This window comes from Phascolarctos cinereus, unplaced genomic scaffold (genome assembly GCF_003287225.1).
Source record: "Phascolarctos cinereus isolate Bilbo 61053 unplaced genomic scaffold, phaCin_HiC Scaffold_2;HRSCAF=192, whole genome shotgun sequence".
In the NCBI taxonomy this organism is placed as follows: Eukaryota; Metazoa; Chordata; class Mammalia; order Diprotodontia; family Phascolarctidae; genus Phascolarctos; species Phascolarctos cinereus.
In genome coordinates, this window is record NW_027555625.1 from 404,727,359 (window position 1) to 404,745,456 (window position 18,098).

General features: G+C 39.5%; 1 protein-coding gene across 2 annotated transcripts in view; it reads left to right on the forward strand.

Moving 5' to 3' along the window:
- DOCK2 (dedicator of cytokinesis 2) overlaps positions 1-18,098 on the forward strand; it is a 499,735-nt gene that overhangs the window by 185,874 nt on the left and 295,763 nt on the right. For both annotated transcript variants that reach the window (XM_078150544.1, XM_020992326.2), the window contains exon 26: positions 3,767-3,915. In XM_078150544.1, coding sequence (XP_078006670.1) covers positions 3,767-3,915 — 149 coding nt within the window. The remainder of the gene's footprint in view (positions 1-3,766; positions 3,916-18,098) is intronic.

Below are 18,098 nucleotides of genomic sequence, written 5' to 3' on the forward strand. Positions count from 1 at the left end.
AAAAACCTCTTCTCAGAATCACATTCTTGGAGGCATACAATGAAATCCATGTATTTTCACTGGCTGTCACCCCTGCCTGGAATGCTCTGTCCTAACTTTTCTTGCTTCCTTTAAGTCTCTGCTAAATTCTGCCTTTGATAAGAAGTCTTTCCTGGTCTCTCTTCATGCTAGTATCTTCCCCTGTGCAGTGACCTTCAATACATCTGTACATATCTTGTTTATTTATAATTGTTTGCATGATGTCTCCACCGTTAGACTGTAAGCTCCTTGAAGGCAGGGTCTATCTTTTGCCTTTCTTTGTATCCCCAGTTCTTGGCATAGTGCTTGGCACATGGCAAGTGATTAATAAATGCTTATTGACTTGACTTGATTATAAAATATATAAAATTGCAAAGGAAGCCAGTGATAACAAAAGACAGCTATTAAAAACCAGTTTATTAAAATGAAGAATGAAATTATCAAAAGTTAGAAAAAAAAGTTTACAGACCTTAGTTTAAAAACCTCTGTTCTTGAGTCAGAGGACCTTGATTCAAATCCTACCTGTGATGCTTTCACCTTTGTGACTGTGAACCAGTCACTTAATATTCCTGAGTCTCATTTCCCTCACCTATAAAATGGGGGAGGGGAGGACTGGATAGCTTCAGAGGTCCCTTACAATTATAGATCTATGATCCTATGATTCTGCCACCTCCCCCTACCCGTGTCTCTCTCTCTCTCTCTCTCTCTCTCTCTCTCTCTCTCTCTCTCTCACAGCGCGCGCGCACACACGTTTTCATATGTTTTAGTGGTTTCTGACTCACTGCCAGGTCCTTTCTATGGCCAACAAAGAGAAGGGGAAATGGAGTGAAAGGGTTATTTGTATTCAAAGTGCACCCAACACCAACTCCAAAATGACTTTAATAGCCAGCCTATCACACTGGCAACACCTCTAGAAGGCTGTGGATTCAGGTGTTACCTACTGTCAGATTACAAAGATCTTGGAGAAAGAAGAAACCCTGAGTCTCTGTGCTCTACATTTTTCTCTCTGCAGCTACTAAAAAAAAAATAAAATCACAAAACACCTTCCTACTAAAAATGTAAAGAGCAGGTGTATCCTTGTAGGTTCTTAAGTGGCTAGCCTGAATTACAATTTGGGTTTGTCATCTGACTGCAGATCTCCAGGTCTTTTGTCTAGCACTGAATGCCTGAGGCACAGGACTGAAGCTGGATTTACAGATCTCTGATATTCATTAGTGCTGTCTATGAAGATTTATTCAAGGCTCTGCAATATTTATTTTTCAAAACTGCCTTTTTTTTGCTTGACAATCAAGTAACAATTTTAAACTGCTGATTCTCGAGGCTGCAGGAACAAATGTAATTTTTACAACTCCAATTATGAAGGAGAAAAATTATTTCATTTCTGAACAGAGGAACCATAAGGTTCTTGTAAATTGTGGTTAAAGGGAAGACAAATTGCTTTCTGAGAAGCAGACCACGTTATTAATGGCTTCCTCAGCTGAAAACTTGCTGACTTCCTGCACTTCCAGCCTCTGCCTAGTTGAGTTTCTGGTTTCCATAATCTGGGCAACAAATGACTTTCAGATTGATAAAGCACTTTTTCCACTGGGGACTTATCATGTAGCTCCTGAAACCTCAGTGAGTTGTGAACAACACATGCCCACATCTCTAGTCTCTCCACTCACCTAGCCAGCACCTTTCTCCTCTGTACTTATAGCTTCATCCATAACTTTATTTCATAGCCTCAGAGAATTTTGGAATGGGAGGAGACCTTCAAGATCATTTAACCCAAGTGAATCATTTTAGAAGTGGAGAAATCAAATTTCAGAGATGTGAATTGACTTGCCCAATAAGGCACATTCAGGAAGCAAAGGTTCCCAGATCACTCTTTTCCCTTGAATTCATGCCTCCCTGGGGTCCTTGGTATTTTAACTAGAGCTCTGATAGACCCATTCTCCACTGCTCCTTTGGGGATCCATTTGCCCCCAGCTCTTAGGAGAACTGTATTTAAAAGTAACCCTCATGGCATATAGCTCTTTTCTAGTAGATAAGACATATTTATTTTTCCCTACGATGCTCAAAGTTGGAAGAAAAATGTAGGATCATAGATTGAGAGCACAAATAGATCTTGGGGGAATTACCTAGTCCAATCTACTTATTTAATAGATGAGGAAACTGAGTCACAGAGAAGCTAAATGTCACCTAGGTAGTGAGTGGCAGAACCAAGATTCTAATGCAAACCCACATCCAACAGTTTTTTTTTTACCATGCCATTGAAATAATCAAATAGATTCCCTTTCAGTTGATCCTATTTACAGTTAATTGATTTTGTCCCATAACTGCCTAAGTCATGGTTCTTTGTCTCTGAAGTTAGCTCAGAAATTCAGCTGGCCTGTAATGAGTTTAGAATTAGCAGTTCTCCTACTAATCACCATTCTATTTTTGCTTCAATGAAATCCGTTATCCTTGAGGGATTGGAGTGGACACCAGGGAGTCTGGTTTAGTTTCTTTATACCACCAAGCTATCTGTCAAGGATGTCTGGTTTGTCATCCAAAGAAATCTGGTCCACTCTCTAACCTTGCAGGTGGATTCAAACAATGACCATTTCTTGGTCACGGAAGGAGAGGATGGGGTTGTTGCTAGCCCTCTCATTCCAATCTTCAGCCAATTTTATTGTTCCACATGCCTCAGCTCTGTAACCAGTCATATTAATTTTGCCATTCATGATGGTGAGTTCTTATAACCAATCATAATTTGTTCCCTGGCTACAAAGTCCTGTTCTTTGTTCTGTACTCCCCAAAACCTGTCCGCCTCATTCAGGGTCTTAGCTTTGCTGAGGATAAAGTCATGCTTTACTAATAAATTGATCATGCTTGGAACTTTGTGCCTCAGTTTACCTTAATTTTAACTTATACCATATTCCCAGGCTGATTGTTGTCTTCATTCTGTGATGGGTAGTTAACCTGTGGCAATTCCCTTCCATCCCTTATCTGTGTTTAATTCTTGTTGGCTGCTGAGAATCATAGTTGAAGGAAACTCAAAGCTAAAAGAAGTAATCTGACTTGTCTAGTATCTCTAATTAGAATAGAAATCGAATGATAAAGTAGTATTCCTAGAATTAGATTAGCAATACAGACTTGCAGGTCACCAATAAGGTTTGATCATTCAATCAATACTTATTAAAGGCTACCATATGCTGTCCTATAGCTATAGAGACAGAAGTGAGACAGTTTCTGACTTCAAGGAGCTTGTATTGTCATAAGTGGGGTCATACACATAAGTCATTTATGACCATAAATTTGGAGGTGGAAGGAACATTAGTGGTCATCAAATACAACGTCCTCATTTTACAGATGAAGACACTAAAATCTACATAGGTTAAGTAGCTTGCTCAGGGCTACACAGCTAGTAAATGTCTGAGTCAGGGTTTGAACCCAAGTTTCTCTGACTCTGGGTCACTGCTGTATCCACAATACCATGAGGCTTCTTTTGCTCACTTTTAATTGCAGGCTGCCGTGTGTTTCTTCTATGTTTGAGGTTTTTCATTTCCTTGGGAAGTATATTAGTGGAAACTTTTGTTGTTAGAAATGGGGAGGGAACTCCAGGGTCGAGAATCCCAGAGCTACACCATGCCCTCAAAGGTCTCAACCACCGTGATAGCACCATGCTTTGTTGTGTGTTCCAGGAATGTTTGTTGATAAACTGCAATCATTCTCATTGCATATTTAAAAATAAACAATTCACCCAAGGAACTATTTTCCTTTACAGAGTGCCGGGATATTCTGCTCCCAGTCATCACCAAGGAACTGAAGGAGCTATTAGAACCAAAAGATGAGCTGCAATACCAGGTCCAAGAGAAGAAATACTGTGTTGAATTACTCAACAGTATCCTAGAGGTTCTCAGCTGTCAGGACCCTGTGAGTACTCATGGTGATGGAAGTGGTCCAAACCCAGAGTAGAGCCCAGCTGATCAAGTTGTAAAATATTGATGCTGATGAATAGCATTGGATTTCTAAATATAAAAGTCAAGGGACTACTCAACCAGTCTCTTGCCTTCCCAGTGCCTCGCCTTCCAACTGTGAAGGATGGCAGGGGTCATGGAGGTGAGGAAGAAGCATTCCTTCCTATTACTCCTGTTTGATGGGCTTCCTCAGGTTCTGCTTATGTTGAGTGGGCACCCCCCCCTAACATTTTGGAGGCATGAGCATCATCAGAGACTTGCCAAAGGAAGTCACCATTAGTGTCTTGGTCTTTGAAATTCAGTTCAGTTGTTTTTGAATTACAGTATCCACAATGACATAGCCAAAAAGTCTTTAATGTGTTTTTCTTCAGTTTGAGCTGCCTGGGGTATTTTCTTTCTAGTACTCCCGTCTTCTACAAAAAGTTTTCCTGATGTGGCCAGCTGCTACTTCCACCTCCCCCCCCAAAAAAAACCCCTTACCCTGTATTATGTATGTACGTACATATATTCATATTGTCTTTCATAATAGAATATGAGCTCTTTGAGGACAAGAACTGTGAAATATTTGACTTAGTCTTTCCAGCACTGAGCACAGTGCCTGGTCCATAATAGGAACTTAATAAATGCTTTTTGATCGATGGTGATGGTGGCGATAATAATAATAATATGTATGTACTTACCCATATTCATATTGTCTTTTATAATAGAATATGGGTTCTGAGGATAAGAGCTGAAAGTAGGCCAATGTAGCTAAATCACAGAGTGTTTGGAAGAGAGAGCCATGGGTAAGAAGCCTGAAAAAGTAGGATGGGTGCAGGCTGTAAAGAGCTTTAAATACTAAACAGAGAAATCACCAAATATCAGGTTATGTGGTGACTTGATGAGAAGTACCTCAAAGACTTCATCTTTGACTATCTCTACTTCTTCATGTTCTGTAGACTGGTATTGGTGTGAAAACTGTAATTATATTCATGGTCAAGTTTGTTTACTTATGCTTGTCAGACCTATTCACACTCACAACCTTACAATTTGGCTCTGGGTCTATTTGTGAGGTCCTATTTTCTCCTCAGGCTCTTTCTTTTAAGATATGTATATCACTAGGGGCTTAGAACTACCATTCAGTTATAGGGCCTATTAAATTTCGTCACTACCGTTTTCAATGTTAGAATTGCTTTGTGGGAAAACACCAAGAGCAGTGGTGTACAATCAAGTTCACTGATTAGATGTGCAGGTCGGCAGTCTCTGACTTTGTATAACATGCTAAATTATTTTTATTAAATTAGTTTTTACACTTTGTAGTATTTTATTTTTTCCAATTGTGTGGAAAGATAATTTTCAATATTCACTTTTATAAGATTATGAGTTCCAAATTTTTTTCTCCCTCCCTTTCTCCTCTTCCCCTTTCCTCCCTTCTCCCTTCCCAAAGATATCAAGCAATTTGATATAGGCTACACATGTACAATCATATTGAATATATTTCCACATTAGTCATATTGTGAAAGAAGAATCAGAACAAAAAGGAAAAACCATGAGAAAGGAGAAAAAACAAAAAAAGAAAAAAATAGTATGCTTTGATATGCATTCAGACTCCATAGTTCTTTCTCTGGTTGTGGGTAGCATTTTCTAACAACATGCTCAATTCTTGATCCAAAATTCACAAATCAGGGCACACTTTAGGGGTGAACATAATCCTTCAGGCCCAGAGATGCTGCAAAGCTGCCTGGGATCTGCACCTGACACTCCTCAAACTCCCTGGGGATTCACACTTCCACAGGCAGGCCATTCTCTAATCACATGCTCTTTCTTGTCACAGATTCAGGCTAATGTTTACTCTCTCCCCAACAGTATTGTTCTCTATTCTCCTTCCATTCCCCATACTGTGATCTTCTCACTCCAAGGATAAGTTTAGTTTTGTTCATTCTACTTTTTCTTTTGTAGTCTAGGGTGTATGGGGTAGAGGTGGTGACCAGCACCTTGGAGAGCTGTGAGCCCTTTTCAACTTGTGTGGGCCCAGATGCCACCCCTTCAGAGTCTGTCAATGCTTAACTTGAGCCTGAAAGGCCAGATGACCCTGCATCCTGTGAAATGATATTTCTTTTTCCTTTGGGGCCAACTCTTTCAATTCCTTAGTTTGCCTTTCTAAGGAGAGCTTATGAGCTGTCTACCATTTGGCTCCAATTTCTTGTCTTCTGGCTTCATTCATATCAAAAGAATGTTTGTGTTGATGTTGTTTACTCCCTCCAGTGGTGTATCCACTTGTCAGTCATTGTATGTGACATTTAACACACCAACAACTAAATTAATGCCTTCACAAAGTATAAAGACTATTTTAAAAATTGGCCCTGGATTCCTTCTTTGCCACTCTACCATACCACTAGAATATTATCACATTTTAAGAAACAGTGAAGGCAAAAGAATATTTCAAATGCGATTCACTTGCAAGTCATGGCATTGCCTTCCTGATGCCATGGTTCTCTTCCAGAATGAAGGATAAACAATGCCACAGCCACTGCAATTAGAAGGGCCTTCCAAAGGATTGAGGGCCATTTAATTTTTTTTTTCCTGTTTCATCAGTCTCCAGGGCCAAATAATTCACTACCTAGTAGCCAGGCTGCCACTAACCAGCTTCTCTGTACTGACTCTGGACTGGTCCTCAGACTTTAGACCCAATCAGTCCCCAGGTTTATATGGAAAACTCTTTCAAATTGTTAGAATCAGTCAGAGCTGGGACTTCCCTGCCATAGCTCTCAAGGATCCAGGGTCACTAATAATAGTAATAATAATAATAACTAGCATTTATACATCACTTTAAGGCTTGAAAAGTGCTTTATAAATATTATTTCACTGATTATCCTCATGTAGCAATGGGGTATCAGAATGAGACTTTTGGCACATTAATCTTTCTAAAACATCTTTTTTAAACATTTTACTTCCCTGCTCAAAAACTGTCAAAGGCTACTTTACATTTGTAAGGTTAAGTCTGAACTACATAGACTGACATTCTAGGGCCTCCAGAATCACCAATATGTTTTCACTGGTCCTTGTGTCTGAGTTCATCATAATGGAAATGTATTCTGGTATTGTAATGTATCCCGATCATCTCCTGCCCACTCTCCCAGGGTGAGTAATTGTATTTGCCATGTGAGTAGGATTCCACTTGGCTCCAAAGACTGGTTATTATCCATTTTACTATTTGTACATGTTTTGATGAGCTTGACATCTGTCGCACATTGGGAGATGTGGGTCCATCCTCTTCTTAAAGAAATTCCACCCCCCCCACTCCCACCCACAACCAGAGAGAGAATACTTTTTGGCTGAAACCAGTTCACTAGGCAATACTACAGCAGAGAGATATAATGAAAAAGGTTCTGGTTTGGGTTTAGGGTACCTGTGTTTGAATCCTCACTCTGCTACTTACTACCTGTGTGACCTTAAAGAAGTCACCTTACTCTCTGGAGCTCAGTTTCCTTATCTGTAAAATGTAGAGGTTAGACTAGATAACTTCTAAAATCCCTTCTAGCACTAAATATATCATAAATTAAGGTCATTGAACTAATTCTGAATTTATCCAATTCACCATTGGATAGTCACCAAGTCTGCCTTTTCCATCTTGTCAAGAAGACTATCTAGAGAGAATATTCGATTTATAAGGAACCTCAGAGATCACTTAGTATTCCTTCTCCTTCTACATATATCCTAATGGTTCTTTTCCTGCCTTTGCTCTTGGCAGTCATGAGGGATACAAGAGAAGTGTGTCTCTATATGTCCTCACCAAGATGGTCTTCTGTGAGCAAAGTTCTGTAGCCTGATTAAGCTATAAAGTAATAAATGGTGATTGATTGCTGACGACGTGCCAGACACTGTATTAGATTCTGGAGGTGCAAATATAAAAGTGGGACAGCTCCTATCCTCAGAGAGGTGATATTTTACTGAAAATACAACCTGTTCACATATAAGTAAATGCATGATATAGAAAACGTAAATGCATAGTGCTTTGCGTGGGCAATCAGAAGGAGCCCTTTGAAGAGAGCCAAAGGTTATAAGAGGCAGAGGTGAGGAGGGAAGAACATCCTTTCCCCGACCTGGGTAGTCTCTGAGGAAAATCTGGGTGAGATGTGGGAAGGATCTCTGTCCATAAGGGAAGGAAGCAAAGCTTACCATTAAAAGGTGGCTTTCAAAGAATCAGAGAATCTTGGGCATGGAAGGGATCTAGAGAGGCGATCTGGCTTCTCCACCGCATTTGCAGATGATGATTTCTGGCTAAAAGTAACATGCTCTCCTTACTCTTCCACTGCCTTCCCTGGTCATAGATATAAGTGAGAATGTAGCATACCCCACACAGAGGTACCCTAACTACTTTCTTAGTACATTTTTTTTTGCTGTAACCTATGATCTCATTTGTATAAAGAACTTCCTAGTAAGGGAACATACATTATATGTTATGTCAATATCTGTCAAATTCAAGTTTGAGGCTGGAGTATGCTGACAAATGTTTAAATACTGGCTCCTTGGAAAAGAAAGTGCCATTATAATGATGACACACTTTTAAGTTTAATCTGCATTACTAACTTTTTCTCCATCATTTTAAATATAGACAGTCAATATCATAATAAATCAGGCCCTGATTTTTGTTGTTATTGTGATTGTTGTTGTTGAGTCATTTTTCAGTCATATCTGACTCTTCATGACCCCATTTGGGGTTTTCTTGGCAAAGATGCTGGAGTGGTTTGCATTTCCCTCTCCAGTTCATTTTACAGATGAGGAAACTGAGGCAAACTGGGTTAAGTAACTTGCCCAGGGTCACACAGCTAGGAAGTGTCTGACATCGGGTTTGAACTCAGGAAGATCAGTCTTCCTGATGTCCATGCCTGGCACTCTGTCAACTGTGGCACCTAGCTGCCTTCTTTTCTTTTCTTTTCTTTTTTTTTTTTTTTAGAATTTGCTAATTTTTACGGTGTAAATGCACACACTGAAAATTTAACAATTAGCTTTTAAGCAGATGAGGTAAGATCAGAGTTCCTAACAATTAGAGCTATTCTGAATTGAAATGGGCTGTCTTAGGACCTAATAAATTCCCCATCACCAGTGGTCTTCTAGCAAAGACTGGATGACTACTTCTCAAGCATGTTATAAAGAGGATTCTTGTCTACATATCTTGGACCAGCAGGTCTTTGAAGTCCCTTCCAATTCTGAGATGCTGTGATTCTACAAGCTAGGACCTTTTAAATTGTAGCACGCTCTTCATGAACCCATGCAGGCTCCTAGTGATCACTGCTTCCCTTTTCTAAATGGTCTATTGTGTTGTCACTAAACTGTGGTTAAAAGAAGGACCTCAAATTAATTACTTGGATTTAATGAATGTTTTAGAAGTGTGGTCTGTCTCTGTGAAAAAATCTGTAGGTCAAAAAAACAACCTCTTAAGCAAACTCTTCTTGGCATGTGCTTCTTATGTTTAGAGATCCTGAAATCAACAAACTGTAGAATCCTAAAAAATAAAGCCAGAGATTTTGCTTTGGATTAAATGTGTGTTTGGTCTCCAGTCGACTATAACGTGGCCATTTGATGTCTAACCTGGGCAGGGAGTATCCTTCTCCAGGCACGTGACATATTCTTCCACTAGAGCTCATAGCCAGGGATAGAGCAAATTTATTACAATTACAATGCAGGTTGCCAAGTCCCAGCACAGTGTGATTTGTGAGTGCTGCAGGAGCAGAAAATGATGCCCCTCCCCAGGAGATTGTCATTGTTTGACATAATTACAGCCCAGTCCTCTAGACCTGGCATGATGCAGTTGTATCTTCCTGTTATTACTTTATTCATTGTAACCCTGGGTGGCATATGACTCAGGGGGAGATGTTCTTAGCTGGGTTGTCAGACCTTTTTAAATGATAGTGTTAAACTCCCTCTCCCTGCTAGCCTGAGTTGCACTTAGCATATGAAAAGGACATGCTCAGGTGAAAGATAAAAGATTCCACTTTCTGCCTCTATTACCTCCTTTTTCTCCCCCTCACCAAGCAAGTTTCCTTGTCAACTCCAGTTACTTTGAAAAGTTGCTTCCCACTGGCTTTATTCCTTGCTTGGCCTGCTGTTGGGTAACTCATAAAATTTAATTCTGCACCAGACCCAGAGGGAGTTATGTGTTTTTTTTTCCTTTTAAAACAGAGTTTTCAATTTTATATTTCATTTCTCTTGGAGAAAGGAGAGTCATCATTTGCACCCTATTTAGAAATTATAAAGTACTCTCCTTTGGATCAAGATGACCTCTCCACTCAGTTGGAAACATTAGGGAATGGTGTCTATGACGTGGGGAAGGATGAATGCTGAGTCAGCCAGGGGTATCCCAGCTTTTACTGATTCTCTCTTTGACTAAAGAATTCCTCCTTGCCTTCCATTGGGTCTTGTTGTTATTGTTGTTGTTCTTTGGTGATGATTGATATTTGTCACCCCAGTATGGATGGGATGCTGGTAGAGAGCAGAAGGACAGAAAAATAACTTGGTTTCAGTCATTGGAGCTACTAGGGAATGGTGCTCAATGATGCTCGGAGAGCTCCATGGTGACATTTTGATACCCTCCTATTCTCTGCTCAGCACCCTTCCTCCCTGGCTGCCAGGGGCCTTGGTATGTAGAGCTCTACATGGTCTCAGTTTTCCCAGATAATGATCCATTCTATGGACTTATCTCTAGCTCTTATCGAAACATCTGTCACATGTCGCATCTTCTATCAGATAGCTAATTAAGATTATGGGGTTTAGAGTTGGAAAGGACCATAGAGGTTACATCTTATTGCCTCCCATCCACCCCAGTTTTATAGGTGAAGAGACAAACTCAGAAAGGTAAGCTACGTAGCCCACATCCTATAGATAATGAATAGCAGAGCTGGAATTTGAACCTGGTTTTTCAGACTCCAAATATAGAATGCTCTTTCTGTTATTCCATAGTATCTCATATTGAGGTGTTGATAACTGAAAATGGCTGTTAGAGTTGGGTGTTTACATCTAAGGGACTGACTTCCTAATGAGGAAATTATAGTTATTATGGCAAGACTGGGCTGGGAACATATTTTTCAGGTGGGGGTGGACTTAGCATTCTTTGAAATATACCTGATTAATCTGAAGTATAGCTCTGTGTGTCTCATGAGGCCAAGAGAAAGCTCTGTTTTCTAAAATAGACTGAGTATGAAGTAGTTGTTGGCTCTTTTCATTTCATATATTTGTATATATATTTATATATAGTGTGTATGCATATATACACACACACACACACACACACACACACACACACACACACACACACACATACATATAGGCATATATGCACTTTGTTTTAATTAGCCAATAATATCCTCTTTCTCATCCTCTCCCCTCCCGCATTGAGAAAACAAGAATAACGAGACCCATTATCATATATAGTTGATTAAAACCCATTTCTGCATTGGCCATGTCCTAAAATATATCTATCTCATTCTGCATTCTGAGTCCTTCCATCAGTAGGTGGGTAACATGCTTCATCATTAGTTTCCTGGAATCCTGGTTGGATATTGTGCTGATAAAAGTTCAGCACAATAGTGTTCCAACATATTTGTATACCATGGCTTGTTCATCCATTCCCCAGTTTATGGGCACCCACTCAGATTCCCATTCTTTGCCACATCAAGAAGAACTATAAATATTTCTGTATATCCTTGGAATTTATTTTGCTTTGAACTAATCCCTTCCTCGATTTACCCTTCTAATATTTCCCCTTCCCACTTCCCTCTCATTTCTTTGTTGAGTGAAATGTATTTTTGTACCTGACTCTGTGTATATGTCTTCTTTCTTTTTACTAGTTCAGATGATGACGAGATTCAAGCGTTAGCAGTTCCTTTCACCATCTCCTCCTTGTTTGTATAGATATTTACTAGTGCCCTCTAATTATGTGAGACAATTTTACCTATCTTTCCTTTGCCTTCCTCTTTCCCCCGGTATTACTCCTCTTCCTCTCTCTTTCCATTCTTTTCTTAAGATCAAGAAGTAACAAGACCACTTTGTAGGCCTCACCTACCTCGAATCACTCTACAAACCCGAATGTTAGGGACCAGAAGGGACAAATATATCATTTCCCCACATTTGAATGTAAGCCATTTATCCCTGTGTAACAACACAAGATTTGGGGTGGGGGTGGGGGTGGGGTGGGGCAGACTCTCCTGCTGACTACACCAGTTATAAGGACAGGATATTTGTAGAGGAGCAGGCTATCTTGCCAGCTAGGCCAGTTGTAAGGAGGCTGATCTGTATTTCCCTCATAGGCCAATTGTCGGGATGCAGACCCTCCGTGACAATATTGAGATAACCAAAGAAAAGGGGACCTATGCCAGCTTGGTAGTAAATAGATTTTATTAGGATGAATTGGGTTGTTTAAAAGAATTTAGTCAACACGACCTAGACCTTGGCAAACAGTGGAATGGATTCCTGCACCAACCGCAGGTTGGTCAGGCCAGGCACTATACAGGAGCAGAACAAAGAAGGCATAGTATGCGGGATGGCCCAGGGTCATATGCAAGTGGTCCCATGAGATAGTTGGAGCTGCTTTTGCTGTTTATGTTTGTTCAAGGTAGTTTACATTCTCTGTGGAGACTAGCAGTCACGTTATCATTGTTCATTCACGTTTACCTTTTCATGTTTCTCTTCACTCCAGTGTTTGCACTTCAAAGTTTGCTCTGCAACTCTGGTTTTTACATCATGAATACTTGGAAGGCTTCTATTTCCATAAAGGTCCATTATCCCCACCCCTGTTACACCCCCCCCCCCATCCCTAACATTATATTCAGATGTTTTGGGTAAGTTATTCTTGGCTATAAGCCCATATCCTTTGCCTTCTGGCATATTGCATTCTAAATTCTTCACTGCTTTATAGTAATAACATCTAAATTGTGTGTGATTCTGACTGTGGCTCCTCAGTACTTGAATTCTTTCTTTCTGGCTACTTATAATAATTTTTCTTTGACCTTGGAGCTCTGGATTTTGGCTATGATGTTCCTGAGAATTTTCATTTTGGAGTTTCTTTCAGGAGGTGACCAGTGAATTCTTTCTATTTGTATTTTGCCCTGGTTCTAAAAGACCTGGGTAGTTTTCTTTTAAGATTTCTTAAAATATGATGTCTAGGCTCTTTTTTTTAGTAACATCATTCTGTTAGTCCAATGATTCTTAATTTTTTTTCTCCTTGATCTGTTTTCTAGGTCAGTTGTTTTTGCTCTGAGGTACTTCACATTTTTAGCCCCTCTTTTGGCTCAGAGTGGCATAATTTTAGGCTCCCATTTGGTCAAGCCCTGCCTTGCTTATTTCACCGTGTGCTAGGCTAGACATAGAAAATAAGACCTTGCTTTGAGCCTGAGATCTAAGCCATACCTCTGCTGCTGTCATTGCTGTTGGCTTCTGAATTTTTTCCATTCCCTGTAAAGAACCAGGTCTCCCAACTCCAGGAATTCAAGCCCCTACCATGATCAGGCCCCTTTTTCACTCTGCCCTGGATCTGTGACCATGGACTAGGTAGTGGACAGCAGAGCTGCCAACTGGCACCTGTATCAGGGGCATGTAGTGTACTTCTGGGGATGCCCTCTTCTCTTACCCTGGTGCAGTGTCTCTTACGGAATGCTCTGTGTATGTCATGCTCCTGCTCTGATCTGTCTCTAGCATCAGAAGACCTGCCTGTATGTCTCCTTAGGCCAAGCTGGGGTGAGCAAAGGACTCATCATGACTTTTTGTGGATTTCTCCACCAGGACTCAGTCTGGTGCACTTCCTAGATCCATTAGGAAGTATTTGTGGAGGAGAGATTACTGCATTGCTTCCTAGCCCTTTACCATCTTGGCTCCCCATTCCCCATCTCCCTTTGAGTTAGTTCTTAAGAAGTGTTTACTGAGTACTTATGCTGTGTGGAGCCTCTCCTAGGAACTAGATAGAGGTAGACAGATGTGAGAAATGAGAGTCATGGCTGTTGCCCTCTGTTCAGGTCACTGGGCATGTAAAATTAATCAAGATATGATCAGCCGCAAAGCAGTTCCACAGTAACCACAGAGCTTATCCTTTGTGTTTTTCAAAGCATCTTCACATTGACTATGTCATTTCAGAGTGTAGTTTGAGAACTAGAAGGGATTTCAGAGGCCATCTACTCCAGCTCTCTTATTTTACAGATGAAGAAACTGAGGCCAGAGAGGTTAAATGACTTTCCCAAAGTCTCACAGGTAAATAAACATCAGAGGTAGGCTTTTCACCAGAGTCTTCTGACTCCAGAGCCAGTGTTCCTCTAGCCCTGTGAAGAAAATAACTCTGGTTATCCTCATTTGTAAAATGAGGATATTGATCTTAGAACTGAAGTTTGAGCTAGAAGAGACCTTGGTGACCATCAAGCCATACAAACATTTCCATGATATTCCCATTGGAATAGGGTAAGGATTAGGGTGAATTCCAGGTTTAGAGCTGTAAAGGATTTTGGGGATAGATCCCAGTCTTGATGAAGGACCTAATGACCTGAGAGGTGAAGTGTTTGCCCAAGGTGAAACAGCTAATTCAAATCACAGCCAAGAGTAAGACCCAGGCTTCCTCACTCCTAATCTAGGGAGCAGATTCCTTTCTATCACATGGTCCTACTACTGAGATGAGAATAGCCAGAATCTTTACATCACGGTGAAGAAAGGAAAATGCCCACTATAAGACTGATGAGAGGTACCTCACAACATAAGGGGCCCAAGGGCTGACAGTCCCACGGACCTTGAGACCTATTTCCTCTGTATTATTCAACCCAGCAACAGCCCTACTGAGTAAGAGGATGAGTTGTGATATTTGTTAAAGATCACCTGTAGAAAGAGAATCTAGTAGACAAAGTCCCAGGCTAGGGCTCAGAACTCTAGTTCCAACTCTGCCATTTCTTTGTGATGTGACTTTGGGGAAGTCCCTTTTATGCTTGGTTTCCCCTTAATGCTAACACATAGCTCTAAACTCAATGGTGCTGTACCATGGAAAGGGCCTCTTCACCTGAGTAAGTACAAGGCAAGCTAGCTGCCTTTTGTAATGCTTCTAGTAACAGCAGCTGTAACAATGCAAACAAATGACAACAAACATTTCTATTTATAGTTCAAGATTTTTTATGTACTTCACATACATTAGATGCCTCAAGGTGGTACCGTGAACAGAGCACTGGACCTGGAATGAGAAAGACCTGAGTTCAGATCTGGCTTCAGATACTAGCTCTATTTGCTTTAGTTTCCTCATCTTTAGAATGGAAATAATAATAGTACCTATCTCCCAGTGTTATTGTGACGATCAACTGAGATAATATTTGTAAAGCACTTTGTAAATCTTAAAGCACTGATATACAAATATGTAAATTTAATTTACATGTAATTTAAATACAAGTAGGTAAATAATGTATAAATTAACATATAAATGCTAGTGATTACTGTTATTGGCTGTTATCTAATTTGATCTTTATTACAGTCCCAATGAAAGATGAATCCCTGGGATGCCAATGCTAGGAACACTTCAGTTTAACTCCTAGATTTCTATGCTACCTACTCAACAAAAATTAATCAATTAAAAAGCATTTGTTAAATATTTTCTTTGTGTTAAGCATTGTGCTAAAGCATTGGAGATACAAAGAAAGGCAAAAATATTCCCTGCTTCAAGGAACTCATAGTTTAATGGGAGAGAAACATGTAAATAAAGAGGTATATACAAAATATACACAGAGTAGATAGGAGATAACCTTGGGGGGAAAGCACTAGCATTTGGGAGATTGGGAAACGCCTCCTGTAGAAGGTGGTATTTGAACTGAGTCTTTTAAAATACAAATTTTTTATTTATTTTGTCAAATATTTCCCAATTGCATATAATTTTTTAACAATCATTTTAAAAATAAATTTTGAGTTCCAAATTTTTTCCCTTCCAACCCTTTCCTTTCTCGAGAAGGCTAGCAATTTAATATTGATTATACATGTGAAGTTATGCAAAACATTTTCATATTGCTGTGTCACAAAAGAAAACACAGAAACCCCAACTCCCAAGAAAAGTAAAGAAAATAAAAATAAAATATGCTTCAATCTGCATTCAGAGTTCATTAATTCTTTTTTTTTTTTTAGAGATATGTAACTTTTTCATCATGGGTCCTTTGCAATTGTCTTGGATCATTGTCTTGAACAGAGCAGCTAGGTCTTTCACAGTTATTATCCTTACATTATTGCTGTTACTGTGGACAATATTCTCCTGGTACTGCTCATTTCCCTTTGCATCGGTTCATATAAGTCTTCCCAGGTTTTTCTGAGATTATCCTGCTCATCATTTCTTATAGCACAGTACAATTCCATCACAATCATATATCACAACTTGTTCAGCCATTCCTCAATTGATAGACATCCCCTCAGTTTCCAATTCTTTGCCACCAAAAGAGGGCTGCTGTAAATATTTTTGTACAAATATGTCTTTTCCCCTTTTCTTTAATCTCTTTGGGATACAGTAGTGGTATTACTGGGTCAAAGGGTATTCACAGTTTTATAGCTTTTGGGGGTGGTTCCAAATTGTTCTCCATGGTTGGATCAGTTCACAACTCCAGAGCATTAGTGTCCCATTTTTCCCACATCCCCTCTGCCATTGTTGTTTTCCTTTTCTGTCATATCATCCAATCTGATAAGTGTGAGGTGGTATCTCAGAGTTGTTCTAATGTGCATTTCTCTAATTAATAATGATTTACAGCAGTTTTTCATGTGACTATTGATAGCTTTGATTTCTTCTTTTGAAAATTGCCTGTTCATGTACTTTCACCATTTATCCACCAGGGAGTGGCTCTTATTTTTGTAAATTTGGCTGAGTTCTCAATTCTCAGTGAGAACTGAGGCCTTTATCAGAAAAAAAACCAAACTTGGTGCAAATTCCCCCCCCCCAGTTTCCTGTTTTCCTCCTACTTTTGGCTGCATTAGTTTTGTGTGTATAAAAGCCTTTTGAATTTTGTGCCATCAGAATGATCTATTTTACTTCCTGTGATCCTCCCTGTCTCTTGTTTGGTCATACATTCTTCCCTTATCCATAGATTCGGCAGGTACATTTTTCCACGCTCTCCTAATTTACTTGTGATATCACTTTTCATGTCTGAATTATTTACCAACAGTGTGAGACGTTCATCTATACCTAGTTTCTGACAAGCTGCTTTCCAGTTTTCCCAGTAATGCTTGTCAAATGATGAGTTCTAACCCCCCAAAGCTCAGGTTTTGGAGTTTATCAGACACTAGATTAACTATTGTCATTTACCACTGTATATTGCATACCTAATCTATCCCATAGATCTACCACTGTATTTCTTGGTCAATACTAGATTTATTACGGCTTTGTCATATAGTTTGAAATCTGGGACTGCTGGACCACTTTCCTTCACATTCTCCCCCCCCCCATTTGATTCCCTTGATATTTTTGACCTTTTGTTCTTCTGGATGAATTTTATTCTTTTCTCTAGCTCTATAGAATACCTTTTTGGTGTTTGATTGCTATGGCACTGAATGAGTAAATTGATTTAGTTAGAATTGTCATTTTTATTATATTGGCTCAGCCTACCCATGAGCAATTGATATTTCTGCATTTGTTTAGATCTGTCTTTGTTTTGTGCTAAGTATTTTGTAATTTTGCTCATAGAATCCCTGGGTTTGTCTTGTCAGGTAGACTCCTGAGTATTTTATCTTTTCTGAAGGTTTTCAAATGGAATTCCTCTTATTTCCTGCTCCTGAGTTTTGTTGGTAGAATATAGAAATGTTGATGATTTGTGTGGGTTTATATCCTGTAAGTGCTGAAGTTGTTAAGTGTTTAAACTAGTTTTTTAGCTGATTCTCTAGGATTCTCTAAATATACCATCATAACATCTACAAAGACAGATAGTTCTGTTTCCTCATTGCTTATTTTTATTTCTTCAATTTCTGTTCCTTATCTTATTGCTATAGTTAGCATTTCTAGTACAGTATTGAATAATGGTGCTAAGAATGGATATTCTTGCTTCGTTCCTGCTCTTATTTGGAAGGCTTCAGTTTTTATCCCTGTTAACAAGAAATGCTGGACTTTGGTTTTAGAAAGATGGTACTTCTTATTTTAGGAAAGACTGCATTTACTTTTATGCTTTCTAGCGTTTT